This window comes from Pan paniscus, chromosome 16 (genome assembly GCF_029289425.2).
Source record: "Pan paniscus chromosome 16, NHGRI_mPanPan1-v2.0_pri, whole genome shotgun sequence".
NCBI lineage: Eukaryota > Metazoa > Chordata > Mammalia > Primates > Hominidae > Pan > Pan paniscus.
The window spans coordinates 60,269,182-60,296,731 of NC_073265.2; the positions used below are offsets into that span (position 1 = coordinate 60,269,182).

Consider the following 27,550-nt stretch of genomic DNA (forward strand, 5'->3'; position numbering starts at 1 on the left):
CCTGCCTCAGCCTCCCGAGTAGCTGGGATTACAGGCATGCACCACCATGCCCAGCTAATTTTGTATTTTTAGTAGAGATGGGGTTTCATCATATTGACCAGGCTGATCTCTAACTCCTGACCTTGTGATCCACCCACCTCGGCCTCCCAGAGTGCTGGGATTACAGGCATGAGCCACTGTGCCCGGCCTCCTGACTTATTCTTATGTAAAGATCAAGTTGAATAGATGAAACTTTGGACTTAAATTAACCACTAAAAATCTTGAAGAGAATTCATATTTGATGTCATTCTGCCTGCTGTTATATAATTAATATTTCAGTTGGAGAATATAATTGGAAATGTATTGAACTTTATGGGAAAACACATTTTAAACAGATCCTCCAGAGAAGAATACCAGCTTTCTTAGAGTACAGATTTAGACTAGACAGAGGTAGGAAACTGGGTCAGATGACCAGTTACCCACTCTAGAAATCTGACTCACACTTAATTCCACCCTTTCCTTCATTCTCCAGTCAACCACTAAGTCTTACTTTTATTTATTCTTGAATGTCTGATAAATCTGTGTTCTCTTTTATTAATAATAATCATGAAAATGTACTGAGCTAAGTATGAGGCATAGTTTAGAATATTTTTTTCTAATCTTCACAACAACTCTGAAAATATATGTATTATGATAATCATTTACATACAAGCAAACTGAAACTCAAAGAATTAAATAACTTGCCCCAGAAGTCATCAGTTACCAATGGCAGATCTGGAATTTGAACTAAAGTCTATCTCACTTTCTTGCCATTGCCATTTTGACTACACCATACCCTTTTTTGTTATGCCAGCATATGGTCTAGTTGACACTTTTGCAATGGTCTCTTACTCATCCCCTACATTCAGCCTCTCCCTACTATGTCCTCCACAAAGTTGACTGACTTATCTGTCTGAAGTGGGGCTTTGAGAGCAGAGAGCATATCTTATTCATCTTTGTATCCCTAACACCAGTACCTAGATCCATGCATGATACTTTGGAGGTGCTTAAAAACTTGCATTGAATATAATCTCATCACTTTTTAAATTTAAAAACCTTTTTCTGCTTCTGAACCATGCAGGATAAAATCTGACTTTTCAGGCTCATCTCCAGCTCCTACTCCCCTCCATGTTTCAATGTTCCTGCCCTGTATTTTAGTGTTCCAGCCATAGAAATATTGTTCAACCCAGCAATCCTATTATTGAGTGTATACCCAAAGGAATATAAATTTCTCTAGTATAAAGACACATGCACATGTATGTTCATTGCAGCACTATTCACAATAGCAAAGATGTGGAATCAATCTAAATGCCCATCAGTGATATACTGGATAAAGAAAATGTGGGAGGCCGAGGCAGGCAGATCACTTGAGGTCAGGAGTTCGAGACCAGCCTGGCCAACATGGTGAAACCCCGTCTCTACTAAATATACAAAAATTAGCTGGGCAAGGTGGCATGTGCCTGTAATCCCAGCTACTCGGGAGGCTGAGACACAAGAATCTCTTGAATCCGGGAGGCGGAGGTTGCAGTGGGCTGAGATTGTGCCACTGCACTCCAGCCTGGGTGACAGAGTGAAACTGTGTTAAAAAAAAAAAAAAAAGAAAGAAAGAGAGAAAATGTGGTACATATACACCAAGGAATACTATGCGGCCATAAAAAAGAATGAGATCATGTTATTTTCAGGGACATGGATGGAGCTGGAGGCCATTATCATTAGCAAACTAACACAGAACAGAAAATCAAATACCGCATGCTCTTACTTATAAGTGGGAGCTAAATGATGAGAACACAGGGACACACTGAAGGGAAAGACACACCAGGGCCTATTGGATGGTAAAAGGTGGGAGGAGGAGGAAAAATAACTAACGGGTACTAGGCTTAATATGTGGGTGATGAAGTAATCTGTAAAATAAACCCCCATGACACAGTTTGCCTATGTTACAAACCTGTACATGTACCTCTGAACTTAAAATAAGAGTTAAAAAAAGAAATTATTCTTACATAAATATATTATACATAATCAGGTTTTATTTTCCATACAAAATAATGTCTGTGTCAGGTTTGCACATGTGCCCCTGAACTTAAAGTAGTCATTCCTGCGCCCTTCTTCATTCTGTTTTCCCAACTTCTGCTCCTGATAAAAATCTGCTATTTATCTCTCAAGGATCAGTTCAAATTCAACCTTCCTTTTTAAAATTGACTTTGCCCCTCTGGAAGAATTAGTCATTCCTTTCTCTGTGTTCCTTTAGTATATGGTTTAAATATTCGTTATATCACAATAAGCACATTATATTATATTTAATATATATATTCATCTTCCTCTCTGCCCCACTCATCCAGATTGAGAGCTCTTTGAGGGCAAATATATCTTGATTTATTATATCCCCAATGCTTAACACAATATCGGACACATAATAAATTCTCCACAAAAACCTATTTGTTTAATGAGATATTGAGGTCATTTTAGTTTAGAAATTATATCCCATGTGTTTATTAGGTTGATTGCAGAGTAGGATTAGAGCAGTTATATTTCTGAAACTATGACCCAGTAAAAGTGAGCAATAATTTTGCTATATCCAGAAACCTTTGTATGATCTCAGTGTTGATTGTTCTTATCAATACAGATGATTTAGTGGCATGTGCCAGAATTCTTAGCACAGTGTTTTGTAGATAGTGGGCTTTCAGGACATGTTTGGTGAATGAAAGAAAGAAAGAATTAATTAGTTAATTAATTAATATGTGTGTATGTATAACTAAAAAGATGTACCCATATCTGCTAAGGATACAAGGAAAACTAGAAGAACAATCCCCAAAATATAAACATTGTTTGGCAAGCTAAGTCACTTTTTAATGGAGCTCAGAACACACTTTCCCAGAGGAGCAAATTTGTAAACATTGACCAGAGTTTAAGGCTAAACTCAAAAGCTTCCTTCAGAAAATAACTGAAATGGGTTAGGTGTTATATGGCCTGTTTACTAGGTGCTAGTGAAAAGGATGAGCCTGTCTGCAGCCCAGGAGACTTGCCGTTTGTTTTTACCAAATGGGCATGTGATAGCTATATAAATTGGAAATTACTTCTGCTTTGTTTTGTAACCATGTCACTGTTTTACTGAATGTAGCCTTGTTTATTATGTCACTTATTTCCTGAAGAGTTTACTTGACAAGCCCTTTACACAAAATAAATAATCCCTTTCTGATGACAGACTTTTTATTGTGGAGCTTATATTCTTAAACTTTTAATTATGTGGAAAAAGAAAAGCAAGACACTTTTAAATATATGATGTGGAGCAACATCATTTCCCAAAGGATTTGTTGATGTTTTTGATACATAACTCTGATTCCCCATCATTTTTACATTAAACTTTTTTGCTGGTTACTGTGGCCATCAAGCGTCCCTATGTGGGTAAACCTTCTTGCTAACCCTGATTCTGTGTCTATATCACTGATTCTGCCCCTTTACTGAAACTATAGCTTATGGTTCAAACATCCTTCTTAAGATATAATACATACTCATTAAAAACTTCATCATTGTCCCACTTCATTAATTCATCCAAGAAATATGTATTGAGCAGAGCATAGGCTAGGAGCTGTACTAGATGTTGGATCTACTATAGTAATCGTGACAAAATTCAAGCCCTCAAGGATCACTGTGTTTAGTAAGAGAGATATAGATAAGGCAACAAGTAATTGCAGTACAATGTGGCAAGTATTGTAATAGCAGTATGCACTCTTTTCATCTTCTTTGTTTTAGTGGCAGTGAAGCTGTCCTTTGTTCTGTTCCAGTATTGATTATATAAGCAACCTCAATGAGATATAATCTAACTCAATGTATCACACAAAGCACAATGTATGGAACTAATTGTTAAGTTAGTTTTTCCTATTATCAACCTTCACCTTTCTAAGATTATTATCTAAGACCATTCATGTACTACTACTCATTGGATATTTGATTTTTGTCACATAATAATCATTGTCTTAAGTGCTAGTCTGGTAGAAATCAAGCCTTTTTGTATTTTCTTGGTTGCATATTCACTTAAAGTAGACTGATGTCATTATTCATCTTGTTATTGAATAAACGAATGTGTAGAAGGTTAACTGGTACCTCTGAAATAAGTATGATAAACAACAGGGCAGCGCTTTCTTAGTTTTATCCCTTAACATCATTGTAAATGTTTGAAGATATTTAATAATTCATTCAGTATACATTGTTAAAAGCTGATTACTAGGTTTTGGGTCCCCAAAGATGAAAAAATATATAATCTCTAGCCTCACTCACTATCTGGAATAACAGGCAAAATTGTAAGCATAAAATTGTAATATGGTTATGAGAAGTGTGTTCCAGGAGTGTACCAAAGACCATGGGAGCACAAATAAGAGTGAGACACTAATTTTAGTAGGGACAAATAAATACTGGATGAAAGGAGAAATCCCAGAAGGAAAATGCAGAAACAAAAACCATGCTTTGTTTAAGTTTTGAGGTTGGGTAAAACAAATAGTTATGTCTCTATTCACAAAGCAGATAATATGAGTTGGATTAAGATATTTCATTTATTCTCTAGCTATGATTTAGATAGCCTTATATAAAAAATGTGGCTTCTACCTTGGAAATAATAATTACCAAATTCAGTGCAGTATGAGAAGCATGTATATATATATATATATAGTGTGTATATATAATATAAATAATGATTCCTTTTCACTGTTTCTTATTTCAAAGTGAGGAGGAAATCTACACTGATTTTACTGATTATAACTGTAGTATACACTTTAAAAATTTCAAAAGCCATTGAAGTATCCAAAAGTAGAAAGTTAGAGTTACCCCCTAATACAACCTCTGAGAAATAAATTATTTTTAGCAGTTATTACTTGGTTCATAAACATATTTTTATATGTATGGTTCTTACTATAGAAATACTGATTTGTAAACTGTACTTTTTTCTAGTCAGAAAAGTTTATAGATTGGGAAAACCTATCTGTGTTGACATGGAAAGATAACCATAATGTAGTAAACGGCTTGTTTTAAAACTAAAGGGAATATTAGTTATCTTTCATGGATAGAAATAATTTGGGTTTAGAGGTGATCTTTTTTGTTCATAACATGCCTCTTAAATTAAAATATATGATTAGAATAATACAAAACTGCCAGATAGTCTATTGAAAATTAGTCTTTAATGCTCTAGGTTTAATTACTGAAATGAAAAAAGAATATAAAATTGTGAAGAGCTTTTCTGACAGGTCATTATACTGTTAGGTATTCTGCATGATATCTTTCATTTAAAATTATACTTTGGGTTTTCCAGGCCTCTAGACTCAGGACTCAACAATGCTTTACAAGGTTTATCTGTCATAGACACATACCTTGTTGAAGTGGATGGGGATACACTTTCCCTGTATGGCTCAGGAGCACTGGAATCTCTGGATAGGAATTGGAGTGTTCAAACAGCAGGAATGATCACAACAGTCTCCTTCACTTTCATAGAATTTGATGAAATCGTCCAAGTGCTTCCTAAACTGAAGATTAAATTTCCTAATTCTCTGGTAAATATTTCCTTTTAGTAGTATATTTGAATATTCTTAGTCAATGACTTGTGTGTTCAGGCCAAAGACCTGTTTTAACTTGTATTTATGTAGTTTCTATCTGGCAGGAAGATTTAAGTTTTGTGTTGATTTTCTTGAGCTAGGATTTAAATTAGTATTCATAAATGGCCTTGAAGTTTTATGTTAACATTTGAAATTCTATCTCAAAAAAAATGATCCTTTGTGGAGTAGAAAAAGACTGATATAATTTTATTCAAGTTATATATTTCTACTTTATAAGTGATTCACCTTACCACATAGCCTTATGTATTCACCTATTGTACCTGGTAATGGTGAAATGTATATTTACTGTATAATTTTTACAGTTGTCCCCTAACAATGTTGAAAATAATTTTAATAGCTCATTAAAATTACTTTGAGAAATTAGCCTTCCTCAATTATGGTGTCATTGTATTATTTAGTATGCATTTGTAGAAACTGTGATTTCTGTAATGAGTTCTCTCTTGAGTTTCTATTATTGTTGTGTATTTCTCTGTCAGCTGAGAGACTTCCCTCACCTGCCTTTTTGGTGGGTTTTTGTTTTTATTTTCACTTCATTCTCCCTAAAAAAGATAGTTAGGGGTGAAGACAGTATGTTTAGAAAAGAGCATCTAGATTCACAGACAGAATGCTTGCGTTAACATTGCAGTTTTAGTGATTTGATTTTTCTATAGCCAGTATAACTATCCTACGTAGTGTTTGGCAAGATACAAGTAATAATAACTAACTAGTTCTTCTCAGGAAAATTGTGGGGGCCTGTATTTATAAAGTTCTGAAATTTTCATTTCCAGTCTTTTTAAAAAAATTTATTTAATGTCAGTGTAAAGCATATAAAATCAATAATTCCTGAAAGAATCTGCATTATTTGATATTTATGTATCTTTAAAGAATGTTGGTTTATAAGTGAGACTGTCATTTGTAGAAGGAGTCACCCAGAATTCAATATTGGATGGATTCCATCAATGGTGCATTGGATGAATTAAAGTTATGTAAGTTTAGTACATTCAGTTGATTTAATGTAATTGAAAACATATTTGCTAAGCCTAAAGTTTACATATTTACCTGGGGAATGATTAGTGAAGCTTTAATGTTAATATTTCAATATGGTTAAAATCAATGTTCTGATCTGTATTTGTGTTTTATCATTGCAGCACCTTAAATTCAAGGAAACAAATCTTGTAATGCTGCAGCAATTTAACGCACTAGCCCAACTCCGTCGTATTGACCAGTTGACAATTGATCCTCAAGGAAATCCAGTTGTCAATTTTACACTCTGGAAATACTATGTACTGTTTAGGCTAAGCCATTTTAGTATGCAGAAAATAAATGGAACAGAGGTAAGCTAAAAACTAGATGAACTATAGAATAAAAATATTCCTTCTTAGTGAAAATAGTTACTTTAAATGTTTAGGAATTTAAGTAACCATGATAGAACATTTGAGATATAATGGTTTTTCTTAAATTGACATTTAAAATGTCAAAAGGCTAAGAATCTATTTTAAAACTTCCAAAGAACTAAATAAATTGTAAAAATAAAATAGTAACCAGGTTATGGTGAATGGCAAATACTTATACTGTTGTTTGTAAGCATTCAGTGAAATAAAATGGTGGGGTGACAGTTAAAAATAAAAATAAAAAGTAACTCTTTTATAAGTAATGTGATCTTTGTATTTCTCAAAGTACTTTGCAGACTGCCTGCTATGCAAGAGGGGATAAGGAAGTAAAACCTAAATGTCAACTAATAAGGGTATTGTGGTAGAGAAAGGGAAGAATAAAATGGAAAAAAGGGGAGGAAGAAGATGACTTACAGAAAGAAGAGATGAAAAGGAGAAATAAGCCAGGAAGAAAGATAAAATAAGAGAAAGTGAAAATAAGAGAAAAAGAAAATAAAATAAGTATAAGTAAATGTCTGGACCGCTTTGTTAATAGCTGGTAGCAACCACTGTGCCATGACTACATTGGGTAACTCAGGTCTGGAGCTGAATAGCTGGAAAATTATTAGTGAAAAGTTATTTTTAGATTGATTCTGCTAAGCTTGTCACAAGGTAATCCCCCAGCTACTCAAAAGCCATGTTCTTTTAAAATATTAATTTGGAAGGAAAGAGAGAAGCTATGCTTCCACCTCTACTAAATTTAAGCACTCCTCCAGAGGAAAAAAAAACATCTTTAATATGTTGTTAGTCTTATTACAATATCTCTTGAAATTCAGAAGACCTCTTTATTGTAAGATTAACTGTAATCAACTTTCTGGCACAGTAACTGTGTTTCCCTGCAGCTGATACAGTACAGGTAGATACTTAACTCCAAAAATTCAGCATACTATGAGGAGACTGTACATCTCTGGATCAATGTACAAGCAGCTATATGAAATTTGCATCAACCATGGTATTTCTGTAACCTCAGAATCAGCCATCTGCTGAAGATGTTGGGTAAATCTGAATCTTCAGATGACTTTTAATTTCTCCAGCTAGTTCTCAAGAGGGTTGGCTCAGTCTTGTGTACTCATGTATACTATTTGGTACTTACCCCGAGGTGAGGTTGTGAGTCCCTGGAAGGACCTAATAATTAGTCCTAAAGGTTTTCAAAGTTAGCCCAGACTGGAAATAGAATGGTTATTTTTACTGTGGGTGAGTGAGTCTCCCTTAATTGAGGTAACACACTGTTACCTCAGTTAACCCTAAATGGTGTATTTACCCAGATATGGATTATTACTAGAATAATACCCATTATTATCAAACTTTGAATCAGGAAGGAATAGTGTAGTTATATAAAGTGGAGAAGAATTAGAAAGAATTAGAAAGAACCAATATAATTTATTCTGATTTAAATTTCTGAAAATCTCAATGCCAGGGATATTTGACACTTTATTAAAATACCTAAAATATATTCCTGTTTGTTAGGTCCTTGACCTTAGATAGTAATGTTACACTGCATTTTTACTTCTCTGTGTATAAAAAAGAATGATATTGCTTGAGGTAGAATTAAATTGAATTAATAGCATCAAGAAAACATGGAGTAGTGGCCTGCATTGGCCACTAGGTGACTATATTGGACCAAACACTACTTAGTTATTAGCTAAGGAAGAATTTGAAGTCTCCTTAACTGTGAAGATCCAGGGAAGGGAAGAGAGTTAGCCTGCACTGATTCATATGTATGTTTGTGAATTATTGGTTTGTTTTAAAGAAAATGCCTGTGAAGAGTATTACAGATAGTGTCAGGAACAAATTTTCAAAAGATCCAAAATTTAATTATACCAGGGTTTCTAAACCTTGGCTCTGTTGACATTTTGAGCCAGATAATTCTTTGTTGTGGGGGCTGTCCTCTGCATTGTGACATGTTTAACAGCAACCCTGGTCTCTACCCACTAGATGCCCGTAATGTCCAGAAATAACTAAACATGTCTCCAGACATTGCCAGTTGTTCTTTAGGGGGCAAAATGGCTCTTGGCTGGGATCATTGAATTATATATAGACAAAAAAACAGTATTTAAAATGTAAGCAACCCTATTTTATATTAAAGAAAATATCCCCAGATAGTAATACAGGTACTGCTTTCAGCTTTTAGTACTTTCTTGGTTAATGTAAGAATGGGTCCTCATAGGGTATACTTGTGACAAGTTATTCTTTTTGGGGAGAAAGACTGATAGAATGAACAGGAGCATCCTTGCTAATTCAGTGAAAGTTCCATCTCTCAGGAAGGGACAAAATTATCCCTATAGGAGCAAGGTATGACCAACACCTTGGCTTACCTTTGACACATTATTAAAATGAATCTATCCCATTGATACTTGGGAATTTTTTCCTCTAAATCATTCTAATCCAAGAAGCTATAGGATTTCTGAAAAAAAAAATACTAAAAATTGAAGGTACCTCAAGTGTAATTCTCAGGAAAGACAGCTTCTAAATCAGAGCTGACTCATCACCTCCAATCAGCTTCCATCATCATGAACCAAAATTATACGCCTTCATTTTAACTCAAGAAAGAAAAATATCAATGAAAACTCTTCTTTCCACAGCACAGGAGAATGTGCTTTTGTGGGCTTAAAAGATAATATTCAATTTGGATCTCTCTTTGGGATTATATGAGTTTTATTCAGCTAAGAGATGGTGTCATTTTTTTACCCCTTTCTATTGTGTCTCTTCAGGTGACACAGAATGATATGATAATGGCTGAAAGGCTCTTTGGAATCCTAGCACATGTAGCATCTTCTGAGTTACCCCAGTATCGTCTGATTTCCATTCTGGGTGATGCCAGGTAACCTTTAATTTTTGTAGTTTTTTATAGAATTACTGTTACACTAGAAAAAGAAATAAATTCCACATACCTCCTAACTATGCTAATTATGTGTTCCATAAACATGTATCCTAGACTGGCCTATTGAAAGTGTTGGGGATCTTAAGATAAATAAGATGAAGTCCTTATTCTCATATGGCTTATAGTCTAATAAGTTAAAGATATACACAAACAATTAAAACGTAATGTTTCAGGTGCTATAAGGGAGGGCTGTAGGAGGGACTAACCATATTTTGGAATAACACTGGGGAAGGCTTCACAAAGGAGATAACATTTTATCTAGTTCTTTGGGAATGAGTAGGAGTTTTCAGGTAGAGGATATGGGGGAAAGATATCTGCAAAAGCACAAGTAATTGTAAATAGCTCAGTATAATTGGAACATGGGATGATTATGAATAAATGATAGGAAATGAAGCTAGAAAGATTGATTGTGGTCTGACTTTGAAGAGCTTTCCAATCCATGGCAAGCAAAAATGAAAACTTGTGTTTTGTAATGAAGCACAAGCAATCATATAATTGGATTTACATTGTAGAAAGGCTGCCATTTGAGCAGGCAGAGCTTGAAGTAATGAAGACCAATCAAATGGTTACTCTGTAGGCCAGGAGAGATTATGAGGGCCTGAGCCAGGGCAGCAAGTTGGAGAAGAGGAAACCTGACAGAACACACTAACTGACGAGGTGGAGCATGGATGAAGAAATAGTCAAGGATGGTTGACCAGTCATGATTCAGTTACAGATCATACAAATCACTCTGGTTAGAGTAAGCAAGGAATTAGATATCTACAAAATATTTGAAAGCGTTGAGGAAGCAGTTTCTAGACTGAGCCTCCAGAGATATCTCCCAGAATTATACCATAGAACAAGCCCACAAAGGAAACTGCCTCCTTGCTATGGTCATGGAGCACTTTGCTACAGTCAAGGACAATAGGAGACTGTTGTCCCAGCTGTGAGCACCAGGATCATACCGCTTTAGCTGCGCTGAGGATCAGGAAGTTCCCTACTCTGCTCCCCAGAATCTGGCTCCAGAACCATGTTACCCTACTATAATTTACACTAACAAAGTGAGTCTTTTGCATGCTACTCCTACTTCCCCACTTAGCCCAGTTCTGAATTCAAATCTTACCCAAGTGTATCTGATTGATGGAATATAAATCCCATCTAAAACCCACAAAACCATTCTGAAAAAAAAAGGAGGCATTGAATTCAAGAAACAATGATGTAGAAAGAAATCGGTAAAAATTATAGTTGTCTGAATAAGTATTAATGTATAATGTTAAAAAGATTAAATAACCTAAAAGGAAAAATCCAAGAAAATCCTAAGAGAATGTAAGTTAAAGTTTACTTTCTTTCCCTGTTTAAGTGAGATAATAGGTACTAATTAACAACAAAAATTGATGGAAAAATACACGTTTGTGTGTATTAAAATATTAAGGGTTTTCATAGAAAAAGATTAGATGGATAATTTCTAAACTACTAAAAGGAAAAAAGTGATCAACGAAAAGCAGGAAGGAAAAAAAAGCATTTGGGTTATCACCATAAATATTAATAAAGTCTTCTATTAATAGATGCTCTCAGATTGAATTAAAAACATGTTTTTCAGAGATACTCCTAAAAAAACCCTAAAGGCTTAAAACAAAGGGATGGGAAATATATAATGAACTAAATGCCAACAACAAACAGATACAGGAATATTAGTGGTTAATAATGATAGACTTGATGACACTAAAAACTACAATCCACAAGAAAATAGTTATGAAACAGTGTAACTAAGACTACAGCTTTTAAACATATCAACAAATACAAGCATATATTGACAAATTTTTCAGTTATTATAATAGTCATTAATATGCTTCTTTCATAAATCAGATCAAATCAACTAACATAAGAAAGACTATAGAGGATTTGCATAGCATAGTTAACACATTTTATCAAATAAATATACTTAAAATCTTGTGTTGACAACCTTATTCCCAATTCAGAAAAAAACACATATTTTATTCAAACATCTATGGAATGTTTGTAAAAGTTGAACATCTATTAAACTGAAAGTAAATCTTCAAGTATCTCAAAAAGCATACTCATACAGATCACATTTTCTAATCATAATATTATAAAATTAGAAAATAATGGGTCAGGATAGCCAAAAACTTATCTAGTTGGAATTGGGATGGGTAGTGGGGTAGACAGCGGACACAAGCTTCCAGAAAACAAAATACAAATGCCTTTAAACTTTAAGAAGAGGATGTTTGGTCAAAGTTATAGACAACCAAATTTTAAAATAATGAGATAACTTTGTGGGAAAAGACTAGAAGTTTGATGATATGCAGCGGCAGTCCTCAACCTTTTTGGCACCAGGGACTGGTTTCGTGACAGACAATTTTGCCATGGACAGTTGGGGCTAGGGGATGGTTCTGGAATGAAACTGTTCCACCACAGGCATTAGATTCTCATAAGGAGTGGGCAACCAAGATCCCTGGCATGTGCAGTTCACAATAGGGTTTGCGTTCCTATGAGAATCTAACGCCACTGCTGATCTGACAGGAGGCGGAGCTCAGCGGTAATGCTTGCCCGCAGTTCACCACCTGCTATGTGGCCCGGTTCCTAACAGCCATGGACAGGCCTGAATAACACAGTTATTTCACCATGCTATATATCGGGGTCTCCAAGCCCCAGGCTGTGGACTAGGGCTCGGGAACCCCTGATATACAGCATAGCAAAATAGAGTTCTTACATACTTTTGGTGGTAATGAAAGTTACTGTAATACTTGTTCATAGTAACTTAGCAATATCTAATAAATTGTAAATGTACATACCTTTAGACTTAGCAATTTCACTTAAAGGAATTTCTTCTACAGATAATTTTCTTTACATGAGCACAAATATCTATGTGCAAGGATTTTCTTTGCAGCCAGTGTTTATATTAGCAAAAATATGAAAACTCACTAAATGTCCATCAATAGAGCGAGACGAATTACTTGCAGCTCTAAAAATAATTGGATGTTCTTATATGAAATGGTTAAGGTGTTTCAGAAAATAAAAATATAAGGTACAGAATAATTGTATAGTATGCTGCAATTTGTGAGAAATGGGGCATATGTGTCAAAGATACTCTTGTGCAATTTAAAAATATTTGATTTTTTCAATATGCTTGCCTCTAAGTGTTGAACTGGAGGGAGGCACTAGGATTCCAAAGTACATAGATACTTTTTACTCTATGTTTCTATGAACCTCTTGAATTATCTTCTTGCTTTTTGTTCTATCTTGTTTTTTTATTTTTTATCCTTTTTAAAAAAGCATTTAAAAATACTTTAATGCTTCTGAATTAAAGAGGAAATAAAGCTAAAATAATAAATCATATATAAATGAATTCGACAATAAGAATACTATATGTCAAAACCTCTGGGATGTGACCAAAGCTGTGCTGACAGGAAATTATACATCTTTAATGTACTTATTAGAAAACAAGAAAGATTAGAAAGTAATGAATGAAGCTTTTACTTCAGGAGCCTAGAGAAATACCAAAGTAAGGCAAAATTTTAAAAAATGGAAAAAAGAAGTTCATAAAGATAATAGCAGCTTCTAAAGAAATAAGAATTTGAAAGAGAATAGTTGACCAATAAAAGCAAACACTGACGCTCCAGAAAATCCAAGAATTCAACTATTATACTTTTGGAATTAATTGGAATATATAACAATGAGGCCAGATACTAGATTAACATGTCAAAATAATTAATATTTCTTCATACCAATAATCAGCTGTTGAAAATAGTATTAGAAAAAGTACCCCATTTATAGAGGCAAAGAAACTATGAAATATCAGAAAATACACCTTATAAAAAGTAACTCTGACATACACAATAAAATTGGGAACAGGCCTGGCATGGTGGCTCACGCCTGTAGTCCCAGCACTTTGGGAGGCTCAGGCAGGTGGATCACTTGAGCCCAGGAGTTTGAGACCAGCCTGGGCAACATGGCAAGACTCCATCTCTACAAAAAATACAAAGACTAACCAGGCATGTGGCTCGCACCTGTGGTCCCAGCTACTTGTTGGGCTTGAGGCAGGAGGGAGAATCACTTGAGCCTGGGAGGCTGAGGCTGCAGTGAGCCATGATCTACACCACTGTACTCTGATCTGGGTGACAGAGCAAGACCCTGTCTCTAAATAAATAAATAAATAAAAATACAATTAGGAACAAAAAGGAAGCTTAAAAATGAATATTTACAATGTTAACAAATTCCAAGACTTAATATTGTAAAGATGCCAATTTATCCTAATTAAATTACAAATTTACTTAATTCCCAATCACAAATCCCAATATGATTTCTCAGGACCCTAAAACAAGATACATTTTATATCTTAGGCATTTATCATCTCATGTTAATGAAAATGTTCTACTATACTTTCTCATACTTCCTGAAGGTTTGTAACATGTAGCTCACAAACATTTTTACAGTTTTATATGATGAAATACATCATAAAGTGAAAATACATAAGCAGACAGGAGAATATATTTGCAGCATATTTAACAGAATTTTTAAGAAATCCTACAAATTTAGTAAGAAAAAAGACAGTTGAGATAATAGAAAAAAAAGGCAAAGCATATAAAGAGAAAACTCACAAGAAGAAATATGAATAGCCAGAAAATGTAAGCCCAACTCACTTCTCATCAGAGAAATACAACTTAAATTAAAATAATGCGATGTCATTTTTGCCAATGAGATTGACTTAAAAATTTAAAAACCAATAATATCAATGACTTATTAGTATTCAGGACAATGTACACTGTACATGTTGGTAGAAGTGTAACATGACTTTTGGTGGAAGGTAGTTTCACAATGTCTATCAAAATTTAAAGCATACATATATTTGAACCCAGTAGTTTTAGTACTAGGAATATATTCTAATGAAATACACATATGCACAAGTTATTTATGTAGTAAGCTGCCATGCTTTATTGTTTGTAGTTACTTAACTTTGGAAAGTAACCAAATGCCAAATAATTGGTAAAACTAAGTATATCATAGTACTTCCACATTTATAGATGTAGAATCTATATGATACTGTTTATATTACAGTAGATAATATGACTGTAAAAGGAGGAGGAGGAGGGGGAGAAAGATTGAGGTAAATCTCCTGTTCTAACATGAAATGATCCAGAGACAGTTCATTGAATGAAATATGGCATAAAACTATTTATATTATGACCCAATGTTATTTTAAAACAACATAATAAATATGTAGACATTAAAAATATGGAAACACAGAAAGGGAACTGACAGGATGAACACCTGGGAGGATATAGATATGAGGAGTAAGGTAGAGTAGTTGAAGAGTGCTTTTCAGGTTTTATTCTATGTCTGTACAGTTTGAAAAGAGTAGTTTTTGAGTTTTAATCTGTATAAGATTAAGAATATATTGAACTTCTATTTCTGACAATGATGAGTTTGGTTGTTTTTACCATTTCTTGAGTTAAAAACAATACAAAATGCTAGACAAAATAAAAACCTTCATTAAAGTTTTGGGGAGCTGGTAAGATATAACATAATTACTAGGCCAGGATCTATGGGAAAATGAGAACATTGAGAATTAAGGTAGACACAAAGCTCTTAGAACCGAACTTACTTTTCCTGCTCTTACACACCATTCAACACAGATATGTGAGGGGGTTTTCCCTACACACTAGCCAGGCAATTCAGCAGCAGACACCAGCTGGGTGCCCTCTAATTCAATTTAATTCTGACGCTGCCTACCTGGAGATAGTGTCAGATCCTACAGGTTGAAAGATCAGTCCCACAAGACGGCTCCTCCCCACCAAACCCAGCCTCCCTACATCACATGCCAGTTGCAAGCACTAGTTGTGACCTGTGCTTCTGACTGACCAGCTAAGAATTGAGATTCTGATAACCCCCTTCTTGGGGGGTTCTATTAATTTGCTTAGAGTGGCTCACAGAACACAAGGAAACACTTTAATTACATTTACCCGTTTATTATAAAAGATATTACAAAGGATACAGATGAACAGCCAGATAGAAAAAATGCAAAGGGCAAGGTATGTGGGAAGGGGCACAGAGCTTCCATGCCCTCTCCAGGCATACCACCCTTCAGGAACCTCCACGTGTTCATCTATCCAGAAGTTCTCTGAATCTTGTCCTTTTGGGTTTTTGTGGAGACATCATTATGTAGGCATGATAAATGAAATCATTGGCTATTGGTAATCAAGTCAATTTTCAGCTCCTCTCCCCTCCCCAGAGGTTGGGGATGGGGCTGGAGGTCCCACCCCTCTAATTATGCCTTGGTCTTTCCAGTGACCAGCCCCCATCCTGAAGCTATCTGGCTCACACACCCCAGTTATCAGCCATCTCATTAGCATAAAAAACGTTCTCGTTACTCTTGCAATTCCAAGGGTTTTAGGAACTTTTTGCCAGGAAATGGGAATGGAGAGAATACAGGGATGGACAAAGACCAAATGTATATTTTATCATATCACAGAGACTGTTTGATCCAGAGGCATTTCAAGGAAACATAAATTTTTGTTCTGCTAGCCTAGAACAGTAGAAATGAAATGGTAAATGTGAATTGACGTCTTCCTAAGGGTTAAAATGAAACCCCAGTGGCTATACCATCAGGTCAGAAATAAACTACCTCTTCTCCCCACTCAGGAATTTCCAAGGAAGGTTGCCTTGATATGAGCAGAAAAGAGGAAAGTTGTCCCTAAGCAAATGTAAACAAAAAGCAGTCCTCATATAGATGTGCAGCCTGAATTCATAACACATAACTAGTTTAAAATAATATAAAGATTTAAATATCACTGTCTCTAAATATCTGGAAAAAGCAAATGTACCTCCTCTCTGGAAGAAGTTACTTTCATCTTGTCTCAAAGAATCCTCATGGCTAATTTTTAAGGGCAATTACCAGCATACAATGAAAAAATAAATAACCAGTCACACAAGAAAATAAGACATCATGTAAAAGAACTGGAAGGAAAAAATAGATTACAGAAACAGACCCATGAATACTTTAAATATTGGTATTATCATGCATAGACTATAAAACGACTGTGCCTGCTATATCTCATGATATACAAGATAAGCATGAAAATATCTGAAGAGAATAAGAAATTGCAAAAAGTGATCCAGAAGACCTGAAAGGAAACCAAAAGAAATTATATAAATGAAATATGTAATACACAAAGTTAAAATTTAATGAGGAGGTTTAACAGCTGACTAGACACAGTTGAAAAGAGATCCATAAACTGAGAAACAGACTAGAAGAGATTTTCTGGAATGTAGTACAAAAAGAAAAGAAGATAGAGTATATGAGAAAGTGGCTAAGAAATTTGGAGGATAAAGTGAGTTGGGAGGTTTAACATCTGACTGAAGTTTCAAAAAGACACAATGGAGAGCATAGGGTAGAGGCAATATTAAAACAGATAATGGCAAAAATTGTTCAGAACTGATGAAATACACAAACTACATATTAAATAAGCCCAGCTAATTGCAAAAAGGATAAATGAAATCTACACCTAGTCACATCACAGTGAAACTACAGAACTCTAAATATAAGGTGAAAAAATTTAAAAACAACCAGGAAAAGAGAAGTTACCTTCAAAAGAGTGGAGATCAACAAATTGATTTCATAACAGCAGCGGTGGAAGCCAGAAGATAGGATAATGAATGATATGTTCAATGTACTGAAGGAAATTACCAACCTAGAATTCTATGCACAGCAAATATGTCTTTTAAGAATGAAGGTGAAATAAAGACATTTGAAACAAAATAATGAAAACAAAATCTAAGAGAATTCCCATTAGTATTCTTACACTAAAAGAAATTATAAAGCTTATAATTAAGGCAGGACAGTGACCCCAGTTAGAAGGTCTGAGATGCAAGAAAAGCTAAAGAACAAGGAAAGTACTAACTATGTTGGATAAGGCTAAATGAACATTGACCATATAAATTAGGAGTATCCAATCTTTTGGTTTCCTTGGGCCACATTGGAAGAAGAATTGCCTTGGGCTACACGTAAAATACACTAACACTAATGATAGCTGATGAGCTAGAAAAAAATCACAAAAAAAAAATCTCATGTTTTAAGAAAGTTTACAAATTTATGTTGGGCCACATTCAAAGCCATCCTGGATCCCATGTGGTGGCCCGTCAGCCACAGGTTGGACAAGTTCGATATAGATCAACAGTAACAACATTTTGTGGGGTTTAAAAATATAAAATTAAAATACACTGCAACAGAAGCATATGTAGTCGGAAGGAGTAAATGGAGATATTGTATTCTAGGACCTCGTATTATCTGGGATGGAGATAAATATAGTGACTAACTTTAGATATTAGTGGGTTAATGTTGTTCATGTTGTAATTTCTATGGTAACCAAATAATAAGCAAATATATAGCTTCCAAATTAGTAAGGTAAGGCAAAGAGAAAACGAAAAATAGAACATGTGGATTAAACAGAAAGAAATGAAAATGGTAGATTTAAACATAAATAGTGGTATATCAGCATGTATGTTCCTGTCACTTTGCCAGTACTGTGTGACAAACACCCCAAATCTTAGTGGCTTAAAACAGGAAGCATATATTTTTTTCTTTGAGACTATAGGTCAGCTAGGTGGATCTTATGCCTTCAGCTGGGGTCCTCATGTGTCAGTAGTCACCTGTGGATTGGGTAGGTGGCTCTGCTGATCAAACCTTGGCTCTCTCACTTGTTTGAGGGTTGGCTGGCTGTAACCTGGTCTAGGAAGGCCTTAGCTGGGACAACCTGTCTCTGCTCCACGTGGTCTCTCATACTCCAGAAATCTGCCTGGGCTTGTTCTCATGGCAGAGGCAGGGTTCAAAGAAAAAGCAGAAACATGCAAGGCCTCTTGAGTCCTATGCTAAGAACTGACATACCATCATTTCACCCACATACTTTTGGTCAAATCAGATAACAGAGCAACACTTAAGGGGCCTGAGAGTAGGCCTTACGTAATTGTAAAATCACATTGTAAAGGACGTGGATGCAAGGAAGCCATAATACAACCATCAATGTAATGAATCCACCTCAATGATAAAATGCAAATATATTAATTGTTCTGATTAAAATGCAAAGATTGGCCAGGCCTGGTGGCTCATGCCTATAATCCCAGCACTTTGGGAGGCTGAGACAGGCAGATCACCTGAGGTCAGGAGTTCGAGACCAGCCTGTTCAACATTGTGAAACCCTGTCTCTACTAAAAATACAAAAATTAGCTGGGTGTGGTGGAACGTGCCTGTAATCCCAGCTACTCAGGAGGCTGAGGCATGAGAATCACTTGAACCCAGGAGGCAGAGGTTGCAGTGAGTTGAGATTGTGCAACTGCACCCCAGCCTGGGTGACAGAGCGAGACCCTGTCTCCAAAAAAAACCAAAAAAATAAAATGCAAAGATTGTCAGACTGAATAAAAAAATGAAGTTCAACTATATGTTGTTTACAAGAGATACATCTGACATATGTTTACATAAATATTGAAAGTAAAAAAGTGAGAAAAGATAAACAACATAAATACTTACCGAAATAAAAATGGAGTAGCTATTGAGGACTCAATAGACTTGAAAGTTGAAAGTAATACTAGAAATAAAAAGGATCATTTCAAAATGATAATAGGTTCAGTTCACTAGAAAAATATAGGACATTTAAATTTGTATGCACTTATTAGCATAACCTTAAAAATGTATAACCCCAAAATTGACAGAACTACAAATCCACAATTACAATTAGTGGGAAGTTTTAACACATCTCTGAGTAATTAATAGAAAAAGGATATAAAATGCTTGAATAATGTGATAAATTTGACCTAATTACCACTTAGAGAACATTGCCCCCAGCAACTGCACATTCTTGTCAAGCATACATGGAACATTTATAAAAATTGACCAAATACTGTTCATAAAGCAAATGTCAAGAGATTGCAAAGAATTGAAATCACATGGAGCATGTTTTCTATTCAAAATGTGGTCAATCTTTAACCTGATTACAAAATGATAACCAGGAAATTCCCATATATTTGAATTAAGAAACACATTTCTAAATAACCCACAGGTTAAAGATAATTTCATAATAGAAATCTGAAACTACCTTGAACTGAAATATAATAAAAATACCCATTTCAAAACTTGTGGGATCAAGTTAAAGTGGTGCTAAATGGAAACAGCCTTGCAATGGGTATAGTAGGAAAGAATAAAAGCTGAAAGTGAATGCGCTAAAACACTTATCTCACCAAAATAGCAAAAGAGCAGCAAAATAATCCAGAAGAAAGTTAAAGAAAAGAAATGATGTTCAAAGAGTATTAATGTAAAGTTGATTATGTGAAAAGACTAATAAAAGTGATAACAAATGTGTACAGACATTGCTTCTGTAATTTTAAAAAAATCAGTAAAGAAAATAAATGGAAATAGGGGCCAAGATGGCCAACTAGTAGTAGCTGTGGTTGGAGACTCCCACTGAGAAGAACAAAAATGGTGAGTGAATCCTGCACCAGCAACTGAGGTATCCAGGCCCTCTTATTGAGACTGACTTGGGCAGTTGGCACAACCCATGGAGAGAGAGGAAAAACAGGGTGGTACGATGGCCCACCTGAGAGCCACACAGGGCAAGGGGAGCTCCCACCCCCAGCCAAGGGAGGCAGTGAGTGATTGTGCTACCCTGCCTGGGAAACCACAATTTTTCCATGGATCTGTGCAACCCACAGATCAGGAGATCCCCCTTATGAGCCCATGCCACCAGGGCCTTGGATCTCAAGCACAGAGCTGTGCAGATTCTCAGTGACCACTCGGCTGGAGACTGCCTAAGACTACTGAGTTCCTCGGGGGAGAGGCAGTCACCATCACTGAGGCTGCCTGCTGCCTAAGACAACTGAACTCCTTGGGGGAGGGACAGAGGCCATCACTGCAGCTGCCTGCTGCCTAAGACGACTGAGCTTCCCAGGGGAGGGGCAGATGCCATCACTGCATCTGACTGCTGCCTAAGACCACTGAGCTCCCAGAGAAAGGAGTGGCAGCCATCACTGCAGTAACCCATCCCTGCTTACTAGGTAGGGCCTCCCTGCAGGAATTTCAGCAACTCTAGCCAGGGGTTTAGGGACAGACCTCTGATCTCCCTGGGACTGAGCCCCTGAGGGGCAGCCACAGTCTCCACAGATCAGCCGATTTAGTCTTTCTCCTGCTGGCTCTGAGGTATCTGGGTAGTCCAGACAAGTGGGATTCCTCCCAGTGCAGTGCACCCCTTCCACTAAGGGACAGCCAGAGTGCTTCATTAAGCTGGTGCTGGATCCCATGCCTCCTGACTGGGTGAGACTCCCCTCAACAAGGGTTGCCAGACACCTTATACTGGAGCATTCCCACTGGCATCAGATTGGTGCCCTTCTAGGACAGAGACCCCAGAGGAAGGAGCAGGCAGTCATCTTTACTGTTTTGCAGCCTCCACTGATGACACCTCCAAGTGCAGGAGGGACCCAGTTGAATAGTGTCTGGAGTGGACCCCCCACAAACCACAGTAGCCCTACAAAAGAGGGGCTGACTGTTGAAAGAAAGCAAACAAAAAGCAACAACAACAACAACAGCATAAACAAAAAAGTCCCCATAAGAACCCCATCCAAAGGTCAGCAGCCTCAAAGATCGAAGATAAATTAACTCACGAAGATGAGAAAGAATCAATGAAAAAAAAAAAACATTGAAAACTCAAAAAGCTGGAATGCCTCTCCTCCTCCAAATGATCACAACACCTCTCCAGCAAGGACACAGAACTGGGTGAAGGCTGATTTGGATGAATTGACAAAATAGTGCAAAGAAGCCAAGAACCATGCTAAAAGATTACAGGAGCTGTTAACCAGAATAACCAGTTTAGAGAGGAACATAGCAACCTGATGGAACTGAAAAACACAAGAACTTCACAATGCAACCACAAGTATCAATAACTGAATATACCAATCAGAGTAAAGAATTTCAGAGCTTGAAGACTGTCTTGCTGAAATAAGAAGGCAGACAAGATTAGAGGAAAAAGAATGAAAAGGAATGAACAAAATCTCTGAGAACTATGGGATTATGTAAAAAGACAAAACCTACAGCTGACTGGGGAACCTGAAAGAGACAGGGAGAATGGAACCAAGCTGGAAAACATACTTCAAGATATCATCCAGGAGAACTTCCCCTACCTAACAAGACAGGCTAACATTCATATTCAGGAAATCCAGAGAACCCCAGTAAGATACTCCATGAGAAGATCAACCCCAAGACACACAATTATCAGATTCTTCAAGATTGAAATGAAGGAAAAAATGTTAAGGGCAACCAGAGAGAAAAGCCAGTCACCTACAAAGGGAAGCCTATCAGGCTAACAGTGGACCTCTCAGCAGAAAGCCTACAAGCCAGAAGAGATTGGAGGAAAAGCCATTACCAGCCACTGCAAAAACACACTGAAGTACAAAGACCAATGACACTATGAAGCAACTACATCAACAAGTCTGCAAAATAACCAGCTAGCATCATGATGACAGGATCGAATTCACACAAAACAATATTAACCTTAAATGGGCTAAATGCCCCAATTAAAAGACACAGAATGGCAAGCTGGATAAAAAGTCAAGACCCATCTGTGTGCTGTATTCAAGAGACCCATCTCATGTGCAAAGACACACAAAATAAAATAAAATGAAATAATAAAATAAAACAAAGGGATGGAGGAAAATTTACCAAGCAAATAGAAAGAAAAAAAAAACAGGGGTTGCAATCCTAGTTTCTGACAAAACGGACTTTAAACCAACACAGATCAAAAAAGACAGAGAAGGGCATTACATAACAGTAAATGGATCAAGGAGAGCTAACTATCCTAAATATATATGCACCCAATACAGGAGCACCCAGATTCATGAAACAACTTCTTAGAGACCTACAAAGAGACTTAGACTCCCAAACAATAATAATGGGAGACTTTAACACCCCACTGTCAACATTAGATCATTGAGACAGAAAATTAACAAGGATTTTCAGAACTTGAACTCAGCTCTGGATCAAGTGGACCTTATAGATATCTACAGGTATTTCTCCTAATGTTATTCCCTCCCTTAGCCCCCCACCCCCTGACAGGCCCTGGTGTGTGATGTTCCCCTCCCTGTGTCCATGTGTTCTTATTTTTCAACTCCCACCTATGAGTGAGAACATGCAGTGTTTGGTTTTCTGCTCCTCTGTTGGTTTGCTGAGAATAATGACTTCCAGCTTCATCCATGTCCCTGCAAAGGACATGAACTCATTCTTTTTTATGGCTGCATAGTATTCCATGGTGTATATGTGCCACATTTTTTTATTCAGTCTATCACTGATGGGCATTTGGGTTGGTTCCAAGTCTTTGCTATTATAAATAGTGCTGCAATAAACATACATGTGCATGTGTCTTCGTAGTAGAATGATTTATAATCTTTTGGGTATATACCCAGTAATAGGATTGCTGGGTCAAATGGTATTTCTGGTTCTAGATCCTTGAGGAATCACCACACAGTCTTCCACAATGGTTGAACTAATTTACACTCCCACCAACAGTGTAAAAGAATTTCACCCCAGCCTGGGTGACAGAGCAAGACCCTATTTCTCCACAGCTTCGCCAGCATCTGTTGTTTGTTGACTTTTCAATAATCGCCATTCTAACTGACATGAGATATTATCTCATTGTGGTTTTGATTTGCATTTCTCTAATAACCAGTGATGATGAGCTTTTTTTCATGTGTTTGTTGGCTACATAAATGTCTTCTTTTGAGAAGTGTCTTTTCATATCCTTCACCCACTTTTTGATGGGGTTGTTTGTTTTTTTCTTGTAAATTTGTTTAAGTTCCTTGTAGATTCTGGATATTAGGCCTTTGTCAGATGGGTAGCTTGCAAAAATTTTCTCCCATTCTGTAGGTTGCCTGTTCACTCTGATGATAGTTTCTTTTGCTGTGCAGAAGCTCTATAGTTTGATTAGATCCCATTTGTCAATTTTGGCTTTTGTTGCCATTGCTTTTGGTGTTTTAGTCATGAAGTCTTTGCCCATGACTATGTCCTGAATGGTATTGCCTAGCTTTTCTTCTAGGGGTTTTGTGGTTTTAGGTTTTACATTTAAGTCTTTAATCCATCTTGAGATAATTTTTGTAAAAGGTGTAAGAAAGGGGTCCAGTTTCAGTTTTCTGCATATGGCTAGCCAGTTTTCCCAGCACCATTTATTAAATAGGGAATCCTTTCCCCATTGCTTGTTTTTGTCAGATTTGTTGAAGATCAGATGGTTGTAGATGTGTGGTGTTATTTCTGAGGTCTCTGTTCTGTTCCATTGGTCTATAGGTCTGTTTTGGTACCAGTACCATGTTGTTTTGGTTACTGTAGCCTTGTAGCCTAGTTTGAAGTCAGGTAGCGTGATGCCTCCAGCTTTGTTCTTTTTGCTTAGGATTGCCTTGCCTATATGGGCTCTTTTTTGGTTCCATATGAAATTTAAAGTACTTTTATCTAATTCTACAAGGAAACTCACTGGTAGCTTGATGGGAATAGCATTGAATCTATAAATTACTTTGGGCAGTATGGCCATTTTCATGATATTGATTCCTTCTATCCATGAGCATGGAATATTTTTCCATTTGTTTGTGTCCTCTCTTATTTCCTATTTGATTCTTTGTAGTTCTTCTTGAAGAGGTCCTTCACATCCCTTGTAAGTTGTATTCCTAGGTATTTTATTCTCTTTGTAGCAATTGTGAATGGTAGTTCACTCATGATTTGGCTCTGTGCTTGTCTGTTGTTGGTGTATAGGAATGCCTGTGATTTTTGCAGATTGATTTTGTATCCTGAGACTGCTGAAAAGTTGCTTATCAGCTTAAGGAGTTTTTGGGCTGAGACAATGGGGTTTTCTAAATATACAATCATGTCGTCTGCAAACAGAAACAATTTGATTTCCTCTCTTCCTATTTGAATACGCTTTATTTCTTTCTCTTGCCTGATTGCCCTGGCCAGAACTTCCAATACTATGTTGAATAGCAGTGGTGAGAGAGGGCATCCTTGTCTCGTTACAGTTATCAAAGGGAATGCTTCCAGCTTTTGCCCATTCAGTATAATACTGGCTATGGGTTTGTCATAAATAGCTCTTATTATTTTGAGATATGTTCCATCGATAACCAATTTATTGAGAGTTTTTGGCATGAAGCGATGTTTAATTTTATCGAAGGCCTTTTCTGCATCTGTTGAGATAATCATATGGTTTTTGTCATTGGTTTTGTTTATGTGATGGATTACGTTTATTGATTTGTGTATGTTGAACCAGCCTTGTATCCCAGGGATAAAGCCAACTTGATCATGCTGGATAAGCTTCTTGATGTCCTGCTGGATTCAGTTGGCCAGTATTATATTGAGGATTTTTGTATCAATGTTCATCATTGATATTGGCCTGAAATTTTCTTTTTTTGTTGTGTCTCTGCCAGGTTTCAGTATCAGGATGATGCTGGCCTCATAAAATGAGTTAGGGAGGAGTCCTTCTTTTTCTGTTGTTTGGAATAGTTTCAGAAGGAATGCTACCGGCTCCTCTTTGTACCTCTGGTAGAATTCAGCTGTGAATCCATCTGGATCTGGGCTTTTTTGTTGGTACACTATTAATTACTGCCTCAATTTCAGAAGTTGTTATTGGTGTATTCAGAGATTCGACTTCTTCCTGGTTTAGTCTTGGGAGGGTGTATGTGTCCAGGAATTTATCAATTTCTTCTAAGTTTTCTAGTTTATTGGCATAGAGATGTTTATAGTATTCTCTGATGGTAGTTTGTATTTCTGTGGGATCAGTGGTGAACTCCCCTTTATCATTTTTTATTGTGTCTATTTGATTCCTCTCTCTTTTCTTCTTTATTAGTCTGGCTAGCAGTCCGTCTACTTTGTTAATCTTTTCAAAAAACCAGCTCCTGGATTCACTGATTTTTTTTAAGGGTTTTTCATGTCTCTATCTCCTTCATTTCTGCTCTGATATTTGTTATTTCTTGTCTTCTGCTAGTTTTAGAATTTCTTTGCTCTTGTTTCTCTAGTTCTTTTAATTGTAACGTTAGGGTGTCGATTTTATATCTTTCCAGCTTTCTGTTTCGGGACATTTAGTGCTATAAATTTCCCTCTTAACACTGCTTTAGCTGTGTCCCAGAGATTCTGGTATGTGTCTATTTGTTCTCATTGGTTTTAAAGAACTTCTTTATTGCTGCCTTAATTTCATTATTTACCGAGTAGTCATTCAGGAGCAGATTGTTCAATTTCCATGTAGTTGTGTACTATTTTCCTAGTAGTCATTCAGGAGCAGAGTGTTCAATTTCCATGTAGTCCCATGCAGATTGTTCAATTTCCATGTAGTTTGGAGTGAGTTTCTTAATCCTGAGTTCTAATTTGATTGCACTGTGGTGTGAGAGACTGTTATGGTTTCTGTTCTTTTGCATTTGCTGAGGAGTGTTTTGCTTCCAGTTATGTGGTCAATTTTAGAATTCATGCTATGTGGCGCTGAGAAGAATGTATATTCTGTTGATTTGGGGTGGAGAGTTCTGTGGATGTCTATTAGGTTCGCTTGGTCCAGAGCTGAGTTCAAATCCTGAATATCCTTGTTAATTTTGTGTCTTGTTGATCTGTCTAATATTGACAGTGGGCTGTTAAAGTCTCCCACTGTTACTGTGTGGGAGTCTAAGTCCCTTTGTAGGTCTCTAAGAAGTTGTTTTATGAATCTGGGTGCCCCCGTATTAGACGCATATATATTTAGGATAGTTAGCTCTTCTTGTTGCATTGATCCCTTTACCATTATGTAATGCCCTTCTCTGTCTTTTTTGACCTGTGTTGATTTAAAGTCTGTTTTATCACAGACTAAGATTGCAACCCTTGCTTTTTTTGCTTTCCATTTGCTTGGTAAATATTTCTCCATCCCTTTATTTTGAGCCTACGTGTGTCTTTGCATGTGAGATGGGTCTCCTGAATACAGCACACCGATGGGTCTTAACCCTTTATCTGATTTGCTAGTCTGATTATTTTAATTGGGGCATTTAGCCCATTTACATTTAAGGTTAATATTATTATGTGTGAATTTGATTCTCTCATCATGATACTAGCTGGTTATTTTGTACATTAGTTGATGCAGTTTCTACATAGTATCTTTGGTCTTTATATTTTGGTATGTTTTTGCAGTGGCTGGTACCAATTTTTCCTTTCCATATTTAGTGCTTTCTTTAGGAGCTCTTGTAAGGCAGGCCTGGTGGTGACAAAATCCCTTAGCATTTGCTTGTCTGTAATTTTATTTCTCCTTCACTTATGAAGCTTAGTTTGGCTGGATATGAAATTCTGGGTTGAAAATTCTTTTCTTTAAGAATGTTGAATATAGGCCCCCACTCTCTTCTGGCTTTCAGGGTTTCTGCAGAGAGATCCACTGTTAGTCTGACGGGCTTCCCTTTGTGGGTAACCTGACCTTTCTCTCTGGCTGCCCTTAACATTTTTTCCTTTGTTTCAACCTTGGAGAATCTGGGGATTATGTGTCTTGGGGTTGCTCTTCTTGAGGAGTATCTTAGTGGTGTTCTCTGTATTTCCTGAATTTGAATGTTGGCCTGTCTTGCTAGGTTGGGGAAGTTCTCCTGGATAATATTCTGAAGTGTGTTTTCCAACTTGGTTCCATTCACTCCTT

The 27,550-nt window shown here is 36.4% G+C and overlaps 1 protein-coding gene across 4 annotated transcripts in view; it reads left to right on the forward strand.

The window, feature by feature from the left end:
- Positions 1 to 27,550, forward strand: part of LRRC49 (leucine rich repeat containing 49) — a 160,151-nt gene that overhangs the window by 113,188 nt on the left and 19,413 nt on the right. For all 4 annotated transcript variants that reach the window (XM_003818539.5, XM_055098938.2, XM_055098937.2 and 1 more), the window contains 3 exons: positions 5,318 to 5,555; positions 6,746 to 6,931; positions 9,739 to 9,848. In XM_003818539.5, the coding sequence (XP_003818587.1) occupies positions 5,318 to 5,555; positions 6,746 to 6,931; positions 9,739 to 9,848 (534 nt within the window). The remainder of the gene's footprint in view (positions 1 to 5,317; positions 5,556 to 6,745; positions 6,932 to 9,738; positions 9,849 to 27,550) is intronic.